Here is a 19876-nt window from a genome sequence, read left to right on the forward strand (position 1 = left end):
CCAAATATTTGTAAATTTGCATAATAACTTTGCTTGTGTTTTCATTAGTGAGAAGTAGAAAAAAACTGCACTTTATCAACCAATCCACAGCCTGTAAATAGGCCTCTATCTAATGAAGGTGTAACTTGCAGCATTGTCTCACCTCCTCGTTTTGAAGATCTAGATGACCTGGAGGAAGTGGACCACTGCTTAGTTAGTCCTCTTCCTGACAATGATTCAGTCATGCCGCTGGTTGCATCTGGAGTTTCGATGGAAGTGATGGCCTTGTTCTCTGAATCCTTCTCACTGGGAGATTCTTTGGATCCATGTTGTTCTGCCTCGTTCTCATTCTGGCTAAACTGGGCCATTTTCTGTGCTAACATCAACTGTGCTTCCTTTTCCAGTTGCCTAATGTCTTCTATAGTAAGGCCATACCATTCATCCTGCCAACACCATGCTTGTCGGTGTGCTCGGACCATTACTTTCCGCAGACCTGTTGAAAAAAACAAACAAACAAAACATATTTAAAAAGATCTCAAGCTACCACTGCATTAACGTTCTTTATAACATGTACCTTTAAATGAATATTAAGGACCTAAACGTATGTGTATGATGAGCTACAGAACTGTTTGTTATATACTCCTAAAACAAGCAAACTACATTCAGGAGCGGCTATATATCATGTACTACTATTACAAGATAGCTATTAGTTTGGATTTAATCAGAGTCACTGACACTACAAAGTAAAGCTAGTAAGACTTTTTTGTGTGTGAGAAAAACATTTTTATTTATTTTTATACCAGTTTGCAAAACATTAATTACATATTTCTAAAAATTGTGCATTTTGTCAACTAATAGGCAAACTTATGTAAACTTATCCTCCACGTCCAGCAACACAAACTATTATTTACATATCTTTGCTCTGTAATTATAAACTGCATAAACCAAGTAATGGGACAATTGCTGAACCAATATAGCCTCTGACTGGCTGAGCTGTGTAACTAAATAAAATGCAGCTTGTGAACAGCAGATTAGGAAGTAGTGCCAAGGTAAACTTGCATATATAATGTACTATTTTTTATTTTTTGTTTGTTGAGTGCAGGCAAAGAAGGAAATCAAAGTTTTGACCTAGTGGGTAACACTCGCAAATAAACTGATAGAACAGGAAGAACTTAAAGATATGAATTTTCAAAAAACTATCATATTTACATTCAAAAACTGTGTCCCTCTAAAGATATATCTTCATTTTCCTAGAATTTGCTATAACTCCCTGGTTATATGTATAGCCCTGCTGCATAGGTTTGTGAGTACCACTCTTTCAGCAAATTCTCATTAAATGGACAAGTGAAATACAATAATCATTTACATTACATGCACCCATCATGGTTTTATCATTTTGCTGATCTGAAGAATTTAGTATCTCTGATAATATTTTGCATATTATGCGTGGGATTAAGAAAATAATGATGTATGCATCATTAATAAAAAAAAAATGGCATGTTCTTGAAAATATTACTTAAAATAGTATTTTATGAATATTCAGATTCTTGAGACAGAACAGTTGCAGAGTTAGGCTCTAAGCCAAAAAGGAGTAGACTCATTAAATTGCGTTTTTAGAACAAGCTGCTAATGTGAGTTCTGCCGGTGCAACGAGATTCCTTGTGAATTTGTAAAAGTTACAATTCCATGGAAACCTCTGTAGCTCACTTATGGGGCGTGAACTACATTTGTGGCTGACAAGGTGCGACAAAGTGCGAGTTTTATTCAGTTTACAACTATTAGTTTCAATTTCACACAGAAGCATTAGAAATATAAATTTGCATTTCCACATACTACCTACCATACCAAGTCTTAAGTGAATGTAAATTTTGATGCTAAAGTGCCCGGTTTCTAAAAATTCTATTAAAAACAGGGGCACTTTAATTCATCAAAATTTACATTTAACTCCTGTTGTGAAAAAACACTTACCTTTTAATCTTGACAGCCGATCCAGGTTCCCCCGGTCGTCGCAATCCATTTGTGACGTCAGAAATGAGGTCATCCTCCAATCACAGCTTCCCCCGGGGGATTCCGTGTCTGATTCAACGCCGTGATTGGAGGAAGCCGGATTCCTCATTTTAGACCCAGGAAGAGGCTTTGCGACGGGTGGAGGAAGCTGGATCAACTGTCAAGATACATTTTTTCACAACAGGAGTGAAATGTAAATTTTAATAAATTAAAGTGCCCCTGTTTTTAATTTAATTTTTAAAAACCGTGCACTTTAGCATCAAAATTTACATTCACTTTAAAGGGCCATTACAATTTAAAAATGACATGCTAGACTATCGACTCTGCAGCACTGTGCACACAGTAGAAATACAATTCGGGACTCACTGTGCACTGCTGGTACTAAATGGAACTTGCCACTGATCAAATCAACTGTGCTAGCAGCACATCTCAGATAATAGGTATTGTGTTTTAGTTTACAATTAGGAAAACTAATTTATCAGATACAATTCCAAGCATTTGGTTTGTAAATGTGGTGTCCCCAGTGTCAGAGAGGGGTCTAATCAAGAGTTCCCTTTCTCCCAAATACAATAACATTATAAAAATAAAGTTCTCTTGTTAACACATCAATGTACTCAGCCAAGCAACTCATAAGAGTTAACTGTATTCAAAGAAAAATGAGTTACAAAGTCTAACAAAAAATGGAGTGCTTTACCCCTACAATTATATAGGAAAAATTCTCACTGAATAATACAGGAACTATTTTTTAACCATTCATACTTTATCTTTATTGGTTTAACTATTCAATCATACACTTTTAAAAACACTTAAAGTGATGGTAAACTCCGTATCTAGTGAAGTTAATATTGTTATTTTAACATTTTATTCAGTTTACACACTCCAAATCATGTTATCTTATCTATGTAAAAACACTTACAAATCTTTATGTAATAGCTCCGTCTAATGCCGTCTTCATCCTTCCTCCTGTGATGTCACATCGATAGTTTATAATATTGAACCAATAGGTAAGCCTGTCGCCAGACAGGCTAACTTCTATGTAACCCAATTCACGCAAGCGCAGTATTGCATTCCTCGCAGCATACGGTCAACCAATCAGTAGCCTCAAAAAGCGATGATGAATTTGCGCGTTCCTGTTTATTCAGCGCATGCGCTCTGGCTCTTATTTACTTTTTATAACAACATAAGATATAGATAATTTGTGATAAAATCAAGTATTTATACATTTACTTATATTTATTATATAAAGAAGTGTGCTCGTTTAAGAAGGGACTGACCGCTCGCAATATCTATCCACTACAAGTGACTGGTATACGTAATCCTCTCTAATGTGCATGCGTCTAAATTCACAAAATCAGGAGCGCGCAAATTGGGTAAGATGTAAAGAGGGTGGAGAATAGGTAAGACTTCAGTGTATTACTGAAAGTAAATTAGAGGGGAGGAGCGAGGCAGCGCAACAACGAATTTATTAAAAACTAAAAATTAGGTAATAATGCATAAACAATTTGAAAATGGATATTGCATTTTTATATTGTTAGTAATAAATAATCTAATTATGCAACTTAGCAATAGCAGAGTTTACCATCACTTTAAACTCTCTAGATATTAATTAGCATAGGTGTGTGAATAATACCTCTGAGAATTATGTATTTAGATGTGAAACATTGTAATTGGTTTGTATAATATCAAGCAGTCAGATACAAACAATATCTGTAGCCCTCTATTAATAAATTCAGAATTAACGCTGTAACAAGAGGACCTGTTAATATGTGGGATGTCAGATATGTATCTAGATGTGAAACCAATTACAATGTTTCACATCTAGATACATGATTCTCAGAGGTATTATTCACACACCTATGCTATATATTGATATCTAGAGAGTTTAAGTAGACAGAATCTATTACACGGAACAGCTGTGCTAAAGTTAACTGTGCAAGCAAGGACTTTATAATTACAGATAGAGTATTAGCTAGATAGCTTTACTCTCATAATCTGACATCCCACATATTAACAGGTCCTCTTGTTACAGCGTTATTTCTGAATTTATTAATAGCCAGCTACAAAATATATTGTTTGTATCTGACTGCTTGATATTATACAAATTACAATGTTTCACATGTAGATACATGATTCTCAGAGGTATTATTCACACACCTATGCTAAATATTAATATCTAGAGAGTTTAAGGTTTTTTTTAACGTGTATGATTGAATAGTTAAACCGATAAAGATAAAAGTATGAATGGTTAAAAAATCTTTTTGAGAATTGTTCCTATATAATTGTAGGGGTAAAGCACTCTTTTTTGTTTCAGACTTTGTAACTCATTTTTCTTTGAGTCTCCTTAGTGCTATATTGCCCCCTAACAGGTGCTTGTTGATTACAAAAATATTTGGCACCTATCGGTACTTACCATTAGTACTACTTTACCTACTATCTTGTTACTATAGTTAACTGTATTCAAAGCTGCTGCAGGAACACCCTTTTCCATAGTCTGGGCTCTCATGTGTTGATTTCTGCAGCTACCCATCTTTTTACATAATGTTTCTATAGCCAAGACTAAATTAATTTGTGTATAGGTGGCTGTTTGAAAATTAAAAAAAAAAAAAACCACAGCAATTTCAAATGACAGAATAAAGCTAAGGGAACTAACTGTAAACAGTTTAATATACTCTAGCAAGTAAAATGGATCATTAGGAACATATTAAAGGTAAAGGAAATTTTACACTATTGTGTCCCTTTGTAGACCAGAAAAAAACTCATCTTTTAGTCTCACCATTAAAAAAATAAAAAGGCTGGCAAAAGTAATTAGAGATTTATAAGGATTTTAAAATATATATATATAAATTGTTATTTAAAAATACAGACAATGACAACATTACAGTACAGCTGTGAGCAGTCCTTAAAGGGACATTAAACACTACATACATTTTATAAGCATAGTATTGATGTTATTCCCCACTTCCCTCTAGTCATGCGTGCTGCCATTTTAAAATATAAATTTCACTTACTGACATTTATATATTTATAAGTATATAACACAAAAAAGGAAATGATTGTGCATTGCATTTTACACTCTACTGCCAATGACAAAACTCAAAATCTTAAACTGGACTTATAAATAAATGTTCATAGAATAAAGGTGAAATAATTGCACTGAAAATGTAATAGCTTCCAGCTCAGTAGTTGTTATCCACATAAGAATGTATTACAGGTGCAATGTGCTGTCAGATCTGTCATTTCTTTGGCAAGTTGTGTTCCACAGAAAGCAGCGAGCTGCATCCAAGAACATATAAAACAATCACAAAAGATCAACAAGTCTGGGGAGTGCAACTACTGACATAAAATGGAGAGTATACAAAGTTGCACAATATGTCAACGATTTAAATATGAGATGCAAACAAATTCAAAATTGGAATTACAAAATACTGTAGTATTAAAGGGATATTAATGTTATTTGTAGAACATCATCAACTTAGTAAAACACTTCAAAAAATCGGCATACAAAATAACTAGTTTTATAGTCCATGGACAGAACATTTGAAAAGCTACTTGAGTATGTTAATTTGATCTGCTTTGCAGAGATCAGTTAGAGACAGATATAGATGAGCTCCTATACTGGTCAAGCACTCACTGAGTAGAATGTCACAGGTTAAGGGTTAAAGGGACAGTCTAGTCAAAATTAAACTTTCATTAATCAGATGGGGTATGCAATTTTAAACAACTTTCCAATTTACTTTGTTCTCTTTGTATTCTTTGCTGAAAGCTAAACCTAGGGAGGCGCAAACTGATATCTAAACTGCTAAAACCGCCTCTTATCTCAGTCTATTTTGACAGTTTTTCACAGTTAGACAGTGCTTCTTCAGGTGTGTCAAACAGATAATATTGTGCTCACTCCCGTGGAGTTATTTAAGAGTCAGCACTGATAAAAAATGCAGGTCTGTCAAAAAACTGAGATAAGGGGGCAGAGGCTTAGAAACAAGGTAATCACAGAGGTAAAAGGTGTATTAATATAACTGTGTTGGTTATGCAAAACACGGGAATGGGTAATAAAGTGATTATCTAATTTTTAAACAATACAAATGTTGGAGTAGACTGTCCCATTAAGCCTGCAGGATGTACACCAACTCCTATAGATTAAACCATGATAAGGTTCATATGTCACTGACATGATTAATGAAATACATGACATAAGCTTTTACTGACCAAAAGCTTATTTATAAAGGAAACAAATAGCCCTTAATACGGCAACTGAATCTGGTGATAAACAGTATATCTGAGTGTGACGTCTTTGGGTTAACTTATAATATTGCTCTTAGAGGAGAATAATTTACACATTATCTGAGATGCTGGAGAGAGGGAGAAACCAGGGAAAGTTTAATATGATCTCCTTTCATTTTTGTTTATTTCTAGATCCATGACCCTTTTTCTTTTTTTTCTAAGCCCAAATTTTCTCTATCATGATTCAGATAGAGCATGCAATTTTAAGCAACTTTCTAATTTGCTCCAATTGTCAATTTTTCTTCGTTCTCTTGCTTTCTTTATTTAAAAATCAGGAATGTAAAGCTTGGGAGCCGGCCCATTTTAAGTTTAGCACCCTGGATAGTGCTTGCTTATTTGTGGCTACATTTAGCCACCAATATGCAAGCATAACCCAGGTTCTGAACCAGAAATGGGCCGGCTCCTAAGCATTACATAGCTGCTATTTAAATAAAGATGGCAAGAGAATTAAGAAAAATTGATAATAGGAGCAAATTAGAAAGTTATTTAAAATTGCATGCTCTATCTAAATTGTGAAATTTGGGGTTTAGGATCCCTTTAAATATATTTATCACCTACAGTGCCTCTTTATGTCACACTATAGGTTAAGCTTATGTTCTTGTGAGATAAGCCTTATGTGAACTCCTCATCACATTCCAACATGAGAAACACAAGTTTTATCCAGGGCCGGCCTTTGGGCAAGACGGACCAAGTGACCGCCTCGGTCCCTGCGGTCAGGGGGGCCCCGCAAATTTAATAAAAAAAATATTTTTTTTAAAAAAAAATTAATATTTTTTTTTAATTGTATTTTTTTTTAAATGTATTTTTTTAGCGCCTTTTTTTGGCGCAATAATTTTTTATTTTGGTATGGCACTGGTCTGGAGGCGGAGCTGAGTAGCTGCCTGCTGCCTGTCATGCTCACGAGGGATTTCAGTGAGCACTGAGCAGCAGGCAGCAGAGTGAGCAGCAGTGAGCAGTCCGAGTCGTAGAACGCTCGTAGCCAGGTAGGAGCCCTACTTTGGCCCAGGCCCCCAGACTGTCAGTCAGACACAGTGAGTGTGTGACTAGTGCCACATTTTAATTATTCAAAGCCTTTGAATAATTAAAATGTGGCACTAGTCACACACTAAGGCACTCTGGCAGGTGGCCTGGGCCCTTGGCATAATTTTATTGCATCATGGGCTGGGGTATAATTCTATTGCAGGGGGGACTGGGCTTCATTTTATTGCAGGGGGGCTTTATTTTATTGCTGGGGCAATTGAAGGGGGGGCTGGGGCATAATTTTATTGTAGGAGGAATTAAGTTTATTGTTGGGGGGCTGGGGAGGGAAATAATTTTATTGCTGGGGGCATCATATTTTTGTTGGGGGCATAATTTTATTGCAGGGGAGATGGGACATAATTTTATTGCTGTGGCATCATTTTTTGCAGGGGGGCCTGGGGATATATTTTTATTGCAGGGGGCATCATTTTATTGCTGTGGGCACTATTTTATTGCAATGGGGCTGGGGCATCATTTTTTTGCAGGGGGGCTGGGGGCATCATTTTATTACAGGTGGACTGGGCATTATTTTATTGCTAGGGGTATCATTTTATTGCAGTGGGGATGGGGCATCATTTTATTGCAGGGGGCTGGGCATTATTTTATTGCTGGGGGCTTCATTTTATTGCTGGGGGCTTCATTTTATTGCTGGGGGCATCATTTTATTGCAGTGGGGATGGGGCATAATTTTATTGCAGGGGGACTGGGCATCATTTTATTGCTGGGGGCATCATTGCAGTGGGGATGGGGTAATCATTTATTGCAAGGGGGCTGGGGGCATCATTTTATTGCAGGGGCATCATCTTATTGCAGGGGGGCTGGCATCATTTTATTGCAGGGGGGCTTCATTGTATTGCTGGGGGCATCATTTTATTGCAGGGGGACTGAGGGCTTCATTTTATTGCTGGGTACATCATTTATTGCAGGGGTGCTGGGGGCATCATATTTTTGTTAAAGGCATCAATTTATTGCAGGGGCTGGGGGCATCATTTTATTGCAGGGGAGCTGAGGCATAATTTTATTGCTGGGGCATCATTTTTTTGCAGGGGGGCTGGGGGCATCATTTTAATGCCGGGTGCATAATTTATTGCAGGGGTGCTGGGGGCATCATATTTTTGTTGGGGGCATCATTTTATTGCAGGAGGCAGGGCTGGGGCATCATTTTATTGCTGTGAGGATGGGACATCATTTTATTGCAGGGTGACTGGGGGCAACATTTTATTGCAGTGGGTCTGGGGCATCATTCTATTGCTGGGAGCATCATATTTTTGTTGGGGGCATCAATTTATTGCAGGGGAGCTGGGGCATAATTTTATTGCTGGGGGCATCATTTTATTGCAGGGGCATAATGTTTGTGCAGGGGGACTGTGCTTCGTTTTATTGCAGGGGGGCTTCGTTTAATGGCAGTGGGCTGGGGCATCATTTTATTGCAGGGCGATTCATTTTATTGCTGGGGGCTGAGGACATATTTTTGTTGGGGGCATCATTTTATTTCAGGGGGGCATCATTTTATAGCAGGGGAGATGGGGCATCATTTTATTGCTGGTGGCACCATTTATTTATTTATTGCGTGTGTGTGTGGCTGTGTGTGTGTGTAGGGGGGGGGGGCTGTGTGTGTGTGGGGGGGGGCTGGTGTGTGTGGGCTGTGTGTGTGTGTGGGCTGTGTGTGTGTGTGGGGGCTGTGTGGGCTGTGTGTGTGGGTGTGGGCTGTGTGTGTGTGTGGGTTGTGTGTGTGTGTGGGCTGTGTGTGTGTGGGCTGTGTGTGTGTGTGGGCCGTGTGTGTGTGTGGGCCGTGTGTGTGTGTGTGTGTGTGGGCTGTGTGTATGTGTGTGTGGGCTGTGTGTGTGTGTGGGCTGTGTGTGTGTGTGGGGGGGGGGGGCTGTGTGTGTGTGTGGGCTGTGGTTTGTGTGTTGTGTGTACACCTGTGTATGTGTCGGACACAGTGTGTGGATGTATGTGTATATAAGTATCTCTGTGTGTATTATATCTGTGTGTTTGTGTGGTACAGTGCATTGCCCCATTTCTTTTAAGTATTTTTTGTTCTGAGTAGAGGCCCCGGGCTGTCAATCTGCCTAGGGACCTGCACTTGCTAGGGCCGGCCCTGGCGTCTCTGTAATGTTCTTGTTATCATAAGAAAACACATAAAAATAAGGCCCAGTTCAACTCAACTTTTCTTATTGTCAGCATAATTCTTCATTATATACATAAACAGTAACTCCAATAGTACAAATGGTATAATGCAATATATACAATGTTATAGTGATCCACATTAGTGGATTTATGTTTTTTTTATGTATAAAATGTTGTGCATTACCTTAAATTATTTTTTTTTTCCATTTTAAAAGCTGTGGGGCGAGGTTGGGGCGGAGATTGGGTGGGGTTGGGGCGGGGTTGGGGGCGGGGTGAAAGGGGGGCCCCGCTTTGTCATCCTGCCTTGGGCCCCGCAATGGCTAGGGCCGGCCTTGGTTTTATCCAGGATAGATGAGCTCTCACATTTCACTTCTGCTCTAAATGAGCTATTTAAATACAATCCAAAAACAGTCATTAAATAAATACTGCTATACAAAGAAACGTTAAAACTATTTATTGTAAACGTTTTCAATAGTTAAACCTCAAAGTTGAAACCTATCTTGTAATTGAGATTTAATGGCCATTCACTTTATTATGTCAGGAATTTTAGCAATATTCTGTGGAATAATAGAGAAAGCACTAAAATATGATGCTTTAAAGAGCTAGCTATTAAACCCTTATATAAGCCCTCTTGTAATAAAATTAAGAATTTTAGGAATTCTAAAAGAATGTCAACTAAAACTTTGTTTCTCCCTGGCCAAGAAAAAAACCTTTCCAAATCTTGTTAAATATATCTCTTATCACAGGCCTTTGGGCCTGAAATAATGTATCAACTATAGGATCAGAAAAAAACGTAGGAATTCAATCTTCAAGATGAGAGACTCAAGATCTTTGTGAAAAAAAGGGACTCGAGACAATAGGTCGTGTCTGGGTCGAAGAGACCATGGATGACATCTGTACCAGATCCGCAAACCAAATTTTGCGCAGCTAAGCTGAATCGGTCAGAATTACTGATTATGAGAGCTCTTGTTGTATCCAAGCTATCACAGGCGGTAGCAGAACAGTTGGAAGACAAATTTAAGCAAGACAAAATGACCAAGGTATCTACTAGAACATCTACAAATTCCACCTGTGGATTCCAAGGTCTTGCAAAATATAGGAGAAGTTTGTTATTCAAAGAGAAACCATCAGGTCTATCTCTGGTAGACCCTATTGATCTATAATCTGATTGAAAAGGTGGGCAATCCTTCAAATTTACCCTGGACATAAAATGTGTATGCTGAACAAGAGTTAGAGTAGTCCAAATGTTTCCATTTTGAAAATAGGAAACATGATGAATGTATTTAAAGTTTTTCAATCAAGAATAGGCCTACAAATTCCCTCTCTTTGGAAAAAATAAAATAGGAATAAAAAACCCTGGCCTTGCTTTGACATAGGAACTGGAACTATAACTCCCATGAGTTCTAGATCCTGAACACATTGAAAATAGGCCTGTGCCTGTCCTTTGGGACATTGGACAAAAGAAACTGTCCTCAGGGAGGCCTTGATCTGAAACCGATTTAACTGTACCCTTGGGAAACTATGTTTAGGACCCAAGGATCTTGAACAGATTGGGAACAGGCAGTGAAGGAAGGCTCTTTGACTGTATGGCGATGTTCCAAGTGGGACAAGAGAAGAGGAGGAGGACTTTTGGTTCCTAGATCGACAAAAGGAACGATAACTACTAGTAAGTCTGTTCAATCCTGTAGATTTCTTCTCTAGATTTCTTCTCCTGAGGGAGAAAAACACCTCTACCGCCAGTCACAGCATACCAGGCCCAAACAAACTTTTTCCTTGAAAAGGAAGAGATAAAAGCCAAGATTTTAAAACCAGGCCAGCTGGTCACAAGCGCTTCTGGTCAAAAGGCCATATTTTTTACATTAGTTCTAAGTATGTCAACAATAGCATACTTAAGAAGTTTCAAACTGTTTTGAAAAACTTCAAGTATAGAATCTTTTGAGATCAGAAATATTGTAACACCAAAGAGTAGAATCTGCTGTAACAGAAGCAATACTGATGGTTTAAAAATGTAACCCACTTGTAGTGTACCATCTACTGAAGGAATTATAATAGAGAGTTTTAGTAAAGTGGAAATTGATAATCCACCATAGGTATAGTGTCACAAAGCTCTATATTAGAAACCAAACCAGTAAGGCAAAACATCCTCTTGTATGCAGAGGATGGATGTTAGGTAATTATCTCAGTCATCTCCTCTTGGACAGAAAAACTTCGGAAGTCTTAACAGAAGGATTGAAAAACAAATCCAATTGTTTGACAGATTTATTCTCAAAAGGCTACATAAAAACCTCCATTAGTAGAAAGCTAAGATGTTCAAGTTTGAACATGCAAGTGGAGGATAATGTATTCTATTCAGCAACTAAGTCCTGATCATTTGAAATGCTTCCCTATAAAAAAGAATCTGACTGGGCGACTGACCGCAGAAGAATATATTGCTCTTGCAAGAGTGTAATCAGCTTTTTCTTTATTTTCAGGTGTCATCCTATCTACAAATGAAGGTATTGTTTATTTTTTTGGAGGCAGTTGTTTGCAACATTTACTTACTTAAAGATGCTGCTGCTGGAGAAGCCCTTTGTGATGATGCAGCTATTACAGAAGAAGCAGAATGGGAACATGGGAGGGGGGGGGGAGCTACTTGTCCTTTCATTGCTATGGCCTTTCTCATTTAATTCCATTAAAGGGATACTAAACTCAAATCTTTTCTTTCATGATTCACATAGAGCATGCAATATTAAGCAACTTTCGAATGTACTCCTATTGAAAGAAAAAATGTGGGTTTAGTATTTTTTAATGTCTTTAGAACACCTCTGGCATGCAAGGATGTGTTTTGTCATCTTGGTAGCATTTGAAAAAGCATATTTCTTTTGACAGTATTTGCAGATTGCATTTTTTTTCTCAGAAGAAATTGCACTGTGGAAATGCCCCCAAATGCTTAAAGGGACAGTAAACCTAAAAAATAATGTTATATAATTCTGCACATAGTGCAGAATTATATAACATTATTTTAGTGCTATCGTTAAAATACCTTTTTTTCCCTTTGAATTTTTTAAAAATATGCCTGTTTTACAGACCTGTCAGACAGCAGGAGCGAGCTGCACTTAGTGTTATGGCGCGGTCGGGCCGGGCTGTGACTATACAGCTGGCCCGATGCGCTGTGTAATAAAAACAGACCCGCTCAGAAGAGCGCAGAGAGCGTGTCTGTAAAACGGGTATATTTTTTAAAAATTCAAAGGGAAAAAAAGGTATTTTAACAATAGCACTAATATAATGTTATATAATTCTGCACTATGTGCAGAATTATATAACATTATTTTTTAGGTTTACTGTCCCTAATATATTGGTCTCACCATTTTACTGAAAGGATATATTTAGTGGCCAGATTACACACTATGCTGTGATGGGGGAGCAGAACATTAGTAGAATTCAACAAATCATTTAGTTAAAGGGATAGTCTAGTCAGAATTAAACTTTCATGATTCAGATAGAGCATGCAATTTTAAGCAACTTTCTAATTTACTCCTATTATCAATTTTCTTTGTTCACTTGTTTTCTTTATTTAAAAAAGCAAGAATATAAGCATAGGAACCAGACCATGTTTGGTTCAGAACCTGGGTAGCGCTTGCTGATTGGTGTCTAAATGTAGCCTTTAATCAGCAAGCGCTACCCAGGTGCTGAACCAAAAATGGACCGACTCCTAATCTTACAGTCTTGCTTTTTCAAATAAAGATTTGCATACAAAGAGAGAAGCGCTCTACCAGGAACGAACAACATCTCAGTGGCTTGTTCTATGGCGATTTACCACCCGCAAGCAGCTTCTTTTAGACCAGTGTGCTTTTCACAGAAGAAAACTTTCCTGAAGTATATCAGTCTGATCCTGCCAAGTAAGGTCAGTCCAGCGCCGAAATACCAGGCAATTCTCCTCTGAACAAGGAACATGACAACCCCAGACGATCGTTTCGGCCTCCTATGGGCCTCGTCAGTGAGGTGCAGCTACATTCCTCTAAGCACACTGGGCAAGGAGTCCACATCTGGTTTCCCCCATCACCCATAGGGAGACTTCCCCAGGGTCATAATAATTTGCATACGAAGAGAGAAGCGCTCTACCAGGAACGAACAACAGCTCAGTGGCTTGTTCTATGGCGATTTACCACCCGCAAGCAGCTTCTTTTAGACCAGTGTGCTTTTCACAGAAGAAAACTTTCCTGAAGTATATCAGTCTGATCCTGCCAAGTAAGGTCAGTCCAGCCCCGAAATACCAGGCAATTCTCCTCTGAACAAGGAACATGACAACCCCAGACGATCGTTTCGGCTTCCTTTTTTTATTTATGCAAATTATGACACTTGGGGAAGTCTCCCTAAGTGTGATGCGGGAATCCAGACGTGGACCCGTTGCACAGTGTGCCTAGAGGGTTATGGCTGCACCTCACTGACGAGGCCCACAATAGGCCGAAACGTACGTCTGGGGTTTTGCCGTTTCTCTTGTTCAGAGAAGGATTGCCTGGTATTTCGGGGCTGGACTGTACTGTGAAGTCAGGATCAGACTGATATGCTACAGGAAAGTTCTTCTCTGTGAAAGGCACATATTGAGCAAAAAGAGGCTGCTTCTATGGTGGTAACTAGCCATAGAACAAGCTATTATGCTATTGTTCGTTCCCAGGTTGAGCGCTTCTCTCTTTTTATTTTTCAAATAAAGATACCAAGAGACAGAAGAAAAATTGAGAATAGGAGTAAATTAGAAAGTTGCTTAAAATTGTATGCTCTGAATCATGAACATTTAATTTTGACTAGACTATCCCTTTAAAGGTCATGAAGATAAACTTATGCTGTTAAAATAGATACATTTTCAGAATTCAGAGGAATATAAACTCATGGCTTACAACTCAATCAACTATACCAATAAGATGGAGCTCACAAGCAAAATAAACTTAAACCTTTTTCCCTGCAGTGCCCCTAGACACAGAAATGCATACCTTTTTATTTGAGAAATGCATCCTAAGTATTTTCTTAGTATTTAAATTGCATTACAGGATTTGCTTGTATTCAGGGTACACAAACTGCAATGATTTGAGACTTTAAAGTCTCATACGTCTTTCATAAAAGTCTTCATGTTATATAGTTATTAGAAATAAATGTAATACTAGAGGTTTAAATATATGAAAATCTTGTAAATTTTTCTGGAAAGAAAAATGTTGTAAAAAACTCAGAATTATTCCCCCAAAATGTTTCTGTTTTTTTCCGGGGCCTTCCCATCTTTAGACCCAATAACCACTGGGCATCCATAAGAGTCTGAAATACACAAATAATGTGACTGGGCAAACTCCTCTTCCTGTATTCCTCCATTCCTTAGTTTTACAGCTCTCAGTAGATAAGAGCTGTGTGACAGAATGTGTCCATCCAGCAGTAGGCTTCAGCAAGTATCATTATTCTAAAGTGTGTACTGCTATAGTACTCATAAAGAACTGTACTAGGGTGAACGTTAATTATTTATAAAATGATGCCTTTGCACAACAAAAAGAAAAAGTGCTAATTACACCAAGACAATCTGCCAGGAATTGCAAGCCCATGCTAACCACATTAGGCCAGACGAGCACAAGCTTGATCCCTTTTCAGGGAATGCCTGATGGTAAATGCATTGGTGCTTTGGTTGTTGCTTGTAAGAAGTAAAATAGGTTCTTATAGAGAAGGTTTAATTAATCCTGATGGATGTATTGCCTGTCCAGGGAATTGCATTGTCCCTGTTGGGAAGTCACCAAGACATTCTGAGCAATTCTACAGTACGCTTATGCTGTGGTAGTATTTTGGCACAGATCCTTGTCCGCTTCACCAAGATCAAAAACCTTTCCACACTGCAAGATCTATCTAGACTTTGAGGCATGTGGTATTCAAGTGTTGGATTGGACAGCACAAAGTCCTTATTTAAATCAAATAGAACATCTGTAAATTAAGCTAAAATACTGGATATGAACAAGGCCAGTACGACTTCTCTCCACACACATTGACAGTTTGCAATGCAGCAACCTCAAATGTGCTTTGTTCTCTTGGTATCCATTGTTGAAAAAGAACATGCACATATCCTACACTAGCGGGAGCTAGCTGTTGAGTGTGCCTGCACACATTTGTCTCTTGTGATTGGCTAACTAGATGTGTTAATCTAGCTGCTAGTAGTGCAATGCTGTTCTTTCAACAATACATAACAAGAGAATGAAGCAAATTTGATAACAGAAGTAAATTGAAAAGTTGTTTGAAATTGTATGTTCTATCTGAAACATGAAAGAACATTTGGGGGTTTATTTTCCCTTTAAGAAGCGGTTCAGGCTCCTTATTCCCCTCTGTCTCCTTGCAACAATGTATAACACTGCTCCAAAAAGTGTTGCAAGGCACTGCTGCTATTTTGTCCTAAAGACACAAACACGCTCCTGGCCTGGTGTTTATATTGATTCAAAGAGAATGCTAATAATCTGGTGAAACATTATTTTCGATATATGTACTTTGTAAGTTAGAGTTGCTGTACTACCATTATAATAGTATACCGATGATAGATAAGTGGTTCTAGAATTAACAGCACAACTAGAGGTGCTGTACTATGTCAAATTGTTCCTGTGTGTGTAGAACATTGCTTTAGGAACTACCGAGGCTCTAGTTTTGTTTGTCTTTAGAAACATTTATTTAAGCCATCCAAGACACTTATAAGATGCATATTGTATTTTTGTATATTTGCAATGTTGGCTTTAACGCCTCTATAATTTTTTTTTTTTTTTTTAAAAAAAGGAACTTTTGTTCTATAGAAAAAAATTGAATGGTAGGACAGATGCCAATGGCCACCATTCTGCCATTCTAATATAAAAACAAAACAAAAACGTGTTCATCACTAACTGTAAAACGCAGCTTCCAGCAGACGTATTTTCAACTATTACTTTATTTCTAGTAAGATATATCCAATTAATACTCTTAATCTATGGGCTGCCCTTGAGGTAATTTAACATTTGGAATTAAATATGACACAAATTATTAAAAGAACAGTAAAAGGATTATTTTTCTTTGTACATTTAAATAGATTTTTTTTTCTCCAAAGCTGAATGACTGTTATTGGTCTGTGGATTTTCACTGTCCAGCCATAAATCTATGTCCTGTAAAACAATGAATGAGCATCCCTCAGTATAAATTGCACACAGACATACTGTACATTTCCTGCTACTTTCATTACAAATTGAAACAGCATTTAATTAAATTGTTTTTCATGCAAAAATATTTTATTGTGTCAAATAGTTGTTTCTTTCTGTACACATAATACAAATTTGTAACCTTCCATGTTCTCTAAACGTTTAAATGTTGCAATTGTTTTTTTTCTCTCCATATTTAGGTAGAACTCTACTATTCTTTTTGTAGAAATAGAAATTGTATCGCTTTGGCTCTAGAAGGAAGGAGGGAACATAATAAGATATTATTTATTGTCTTGTCTTTTTAGAGGGAAATTCAACCCAAAATGTTTCTTTCACGATTTGTATAGAGGATACAATTTTAAACAACGCTCCAGTTTACTATTATGAAATTTGCTTCATACTCTTGGCATTCTTTGTTGAAGAAGCAGAAATGCACTACTGAGAGCTAGCTGAACACCACCGGGTAAGCTAAAGATACAAGGTATATATAAGTGCAGCCACCAATCAGCAGATAGCTCCCATTACTGCTCCTGAGCCTTCCTATGTATGATTTTCAACAAAGGATACCAGGTGAATAAAGTAAATTAGATGACAGAAGTAAATTGGAAAGTTGTTTAACCCCTTAAATGTTTATGATTACCATATGTTGTCATCCTGGAGCTCATCGTAGCCCGCCTGCACTTACCTCTGCATCCCTGGTGGTATAGTGGCCCAATATTATTAAGGGGAATCCAGGCATGGTGACATCACCAGCCCCAGAAACCCAGAAGTGGTGTGTTGATGCAGAGGGATTAAGGGAGCTGAATGGAGGGGGTAAGTATTAAAACTCATTGACATCCACTCACCAGTAAACCATTGTTTGAAAAAAAAATCACCTGCTCTTTTAAACGGATGGGTAAAAAGTTACCGCATAATTTAAAAAAAAAATTAAAATAATCTCACACACACATTTTGTAAGAAGGAGATCGCTATGGGGCTGCAACAGGCCTAGAGACCCACAAAACCCCTATATAAAGCCCAAAAGACCCTCATGCCCCAATATTAATTTTAATAGCCAGGTGATCACTATAGCAATAGTAATCACCTGGTGTGAAAAACTGTGCATTCATTTGAATAGAGGCATGGGAGCCCCTATGTACAGATCAGTTATACACATACCCTAAGGCCCTTTTCTTTCCTAAGATATGGTGAGTCCACGGAATCATCAATTACTAGTGGGAATATCACTCCTGGCCAGCAGGAGGAGGCAAAGAGCACCACAGCAAAGTTGCTATATGTCACTTCCCTTACCCATAAACTCCAGTCATTCTCTTTGCCTGCGGTGCAAGGAGGAGGTGAAGTTTTGGGGGTTTTGCCCTTGTTCTTAAAGTTTTGCAGTAGGATCCGTTTGAGCCTTTACTTTCCATAGATATTAAGTTGTTATTTTGGAAGGTTTTGTTTCTTGTTCCTTCTCTGTGTTCTGATCTTTCTTCTCATAAGGAACATTTGTTGCACAACTTTGATGTTGTGCATGCTTTTATTTTCTATCTACAGGCGACTAAGGATTGTTGCCAGTTTGCTGTTTGTTTCTCTGGGAAACATTAAGGTCAGAGAGCTTCAGCTACTTCTCTTTCTCTTTGGTTGAGTAGTATAATGCGTTTGGTTTATGAGACTGCTGGATAGCAGCCTCCTGAGAGAATTTCAGCTAATTTCACTAGGGCTGTCCCTTCTTCTTGGGCTTTCAAGAAGGAAGTTTCTGTAGAATAGATTTGCAAGGCTGCAACTTGGTCCTTTCTGCATACTTTTTCCAAATTTGATATTTTTGTCTCAGCTGAGGCTTCTTTTGGGAGAATGGTTCTTTATGCAGTGGTTCCTTCTGTTTAGGTTACCTGTCTTGTCCCTCCCTAATCATCTGTGTCCTCTAGCTTGGGTATTGGTTCCCACTAGTAATTGATGATTCCGTAGACTCACCATATCTTAGGAACAAAAACATAATTTATGCTTACATTATAAATTTATCTATTTCCGGATATGGTGAGTTCACGGCCCACCCTTTATTTTAAGACCTCAGGCACCTCTACACCTTTGTGTTATCATCTTCTTTTTCCATTTTCCCTTCGGCTGAATGACTGGAGGTTATGGGTAAGGGAAGTGACATATATAGCAGCTTTGCGTGGTGCTCTTTGCCTCCTCCTGATGGCCAGGACTGATATTCCCACTAGTAATTGATGATTCCATGGACTCACCATATCCGGAAAGAAAGAAATGTATCAGGTAAGCATAAATTATGTTTTTTTACATGGACATAGAGAACACAGACACACATTATTGTTTATAAGCTTTGTTAAATTTTTAATATAAATGTATATATTTTTTCACACTTCTTGCTGTATATTTCTCAAGTCATGAGATAAACATAAAATAATGGTATACTTTGAATCTGCTGAGTCTACTGGGAAAAAAACTTTTTTTAGGCTTCTCAAATTACCTATATTAGCCAGCACCTAAAAAAAAACAAAAAAAAAACCTCAGAACGGGGAGAAATGTCTCAGCAGTTAAAGGGTTAAAAGTGCAACGTTTCATTTTGATTTAACTGTCCCTTTAATTGTTTTTGTTTCACAGCTTATAGTTTTAGAGTGAGTAATAGCACTGTCAACCTCAAGAATTACAATTTATTATAATAAAGAAAACACTAAAGTCATAACTGTATACACAATATTTACTGACAAAAATACCAAAGTAAATTCAAAATACAATTTGCTTATATGTGCTATACAATAACTTGCGTAGGTTATTTACAGAAATTTTGTATTTTGTGACTAGCTTTGACAGCTTTACTGTATATTGTTAACAAGTTTATGGAAACAAGTGACTAATTTATGTGCTCTATAAAAAGTATTTGACATCATGGCACTGTCATAACTCTTTCTCCTTAAAGTGAATGTAAACTTTAATGAATTAAAGTCCAGAATCAAATAATAATCTTAAAAACAGGGGCACTTTCTTTAGCAGAACGATGGCAAATCCGGCTTCCTCCAATCGTTGTACGCCCCCTTTGGTGTCCAGCTCGTGGGGCAACGCAACGATTGGAGGAAGCCGGATCATCATCTATATGCTAATGAAAGCAGAAGCTACGGGCAGAGGATCAGCGTTATGTTTACTATAACGCAAAGCTAAGTATTTTAAAAATTAAGCATCTTTGCAAACTTTAATGAATTAAAGTGCCCTGTTTTTAAGATTATTATTTGATACTGGACTTTAATTAATTAATTAACTTTAAAGTGAAAGTAAATCCTAGCATTTTACAAACACTAAGATTGACTTTT

At 37.6% G+C, this 19876-nt stretch overlaps 1 protein-coding gene across 11 annotated transcripts in view; it reads right to left on the bottom strand.

Annotated features, from left to right (window-relative positions):
• The window catches only part of PITPNM2 (phosphatidylinositol transfer protein membrane associated 2), a 545415-nt gene that overhangs the window by 150728 nt on the left and 374811 nt on the right, over positions 1-19876 (bottom strand). For all 11 annotated transcript variants that reach the window (XM_053701788.1, XM_053701795.1, XM_053701793.1 and 8 more), the window contains one exon: positions 143-472. In XM_053701788.1, coding sequence (XP_053557763.1) covers positions 143-472 — 330 coding nt within the window. The remainder of the gene's footprint in view (positions 1-142; positions 473-19876) is intronic.

This window comes from Bombina bombina, chromosome 2 (genome assembly GCF_027579735.1).
Source record: "Bombina bombina isolate aBomBom1 chromosome 2, aBomBom1.pri, whole genome shotgun sequence".
NCBI classification, from domain to species: domain Eukaryota; kingdom Metazoa; phylum Chordata; class Amphibia; order Anura; family Bombinatoridae; genus Bombina; species Bombina bombina.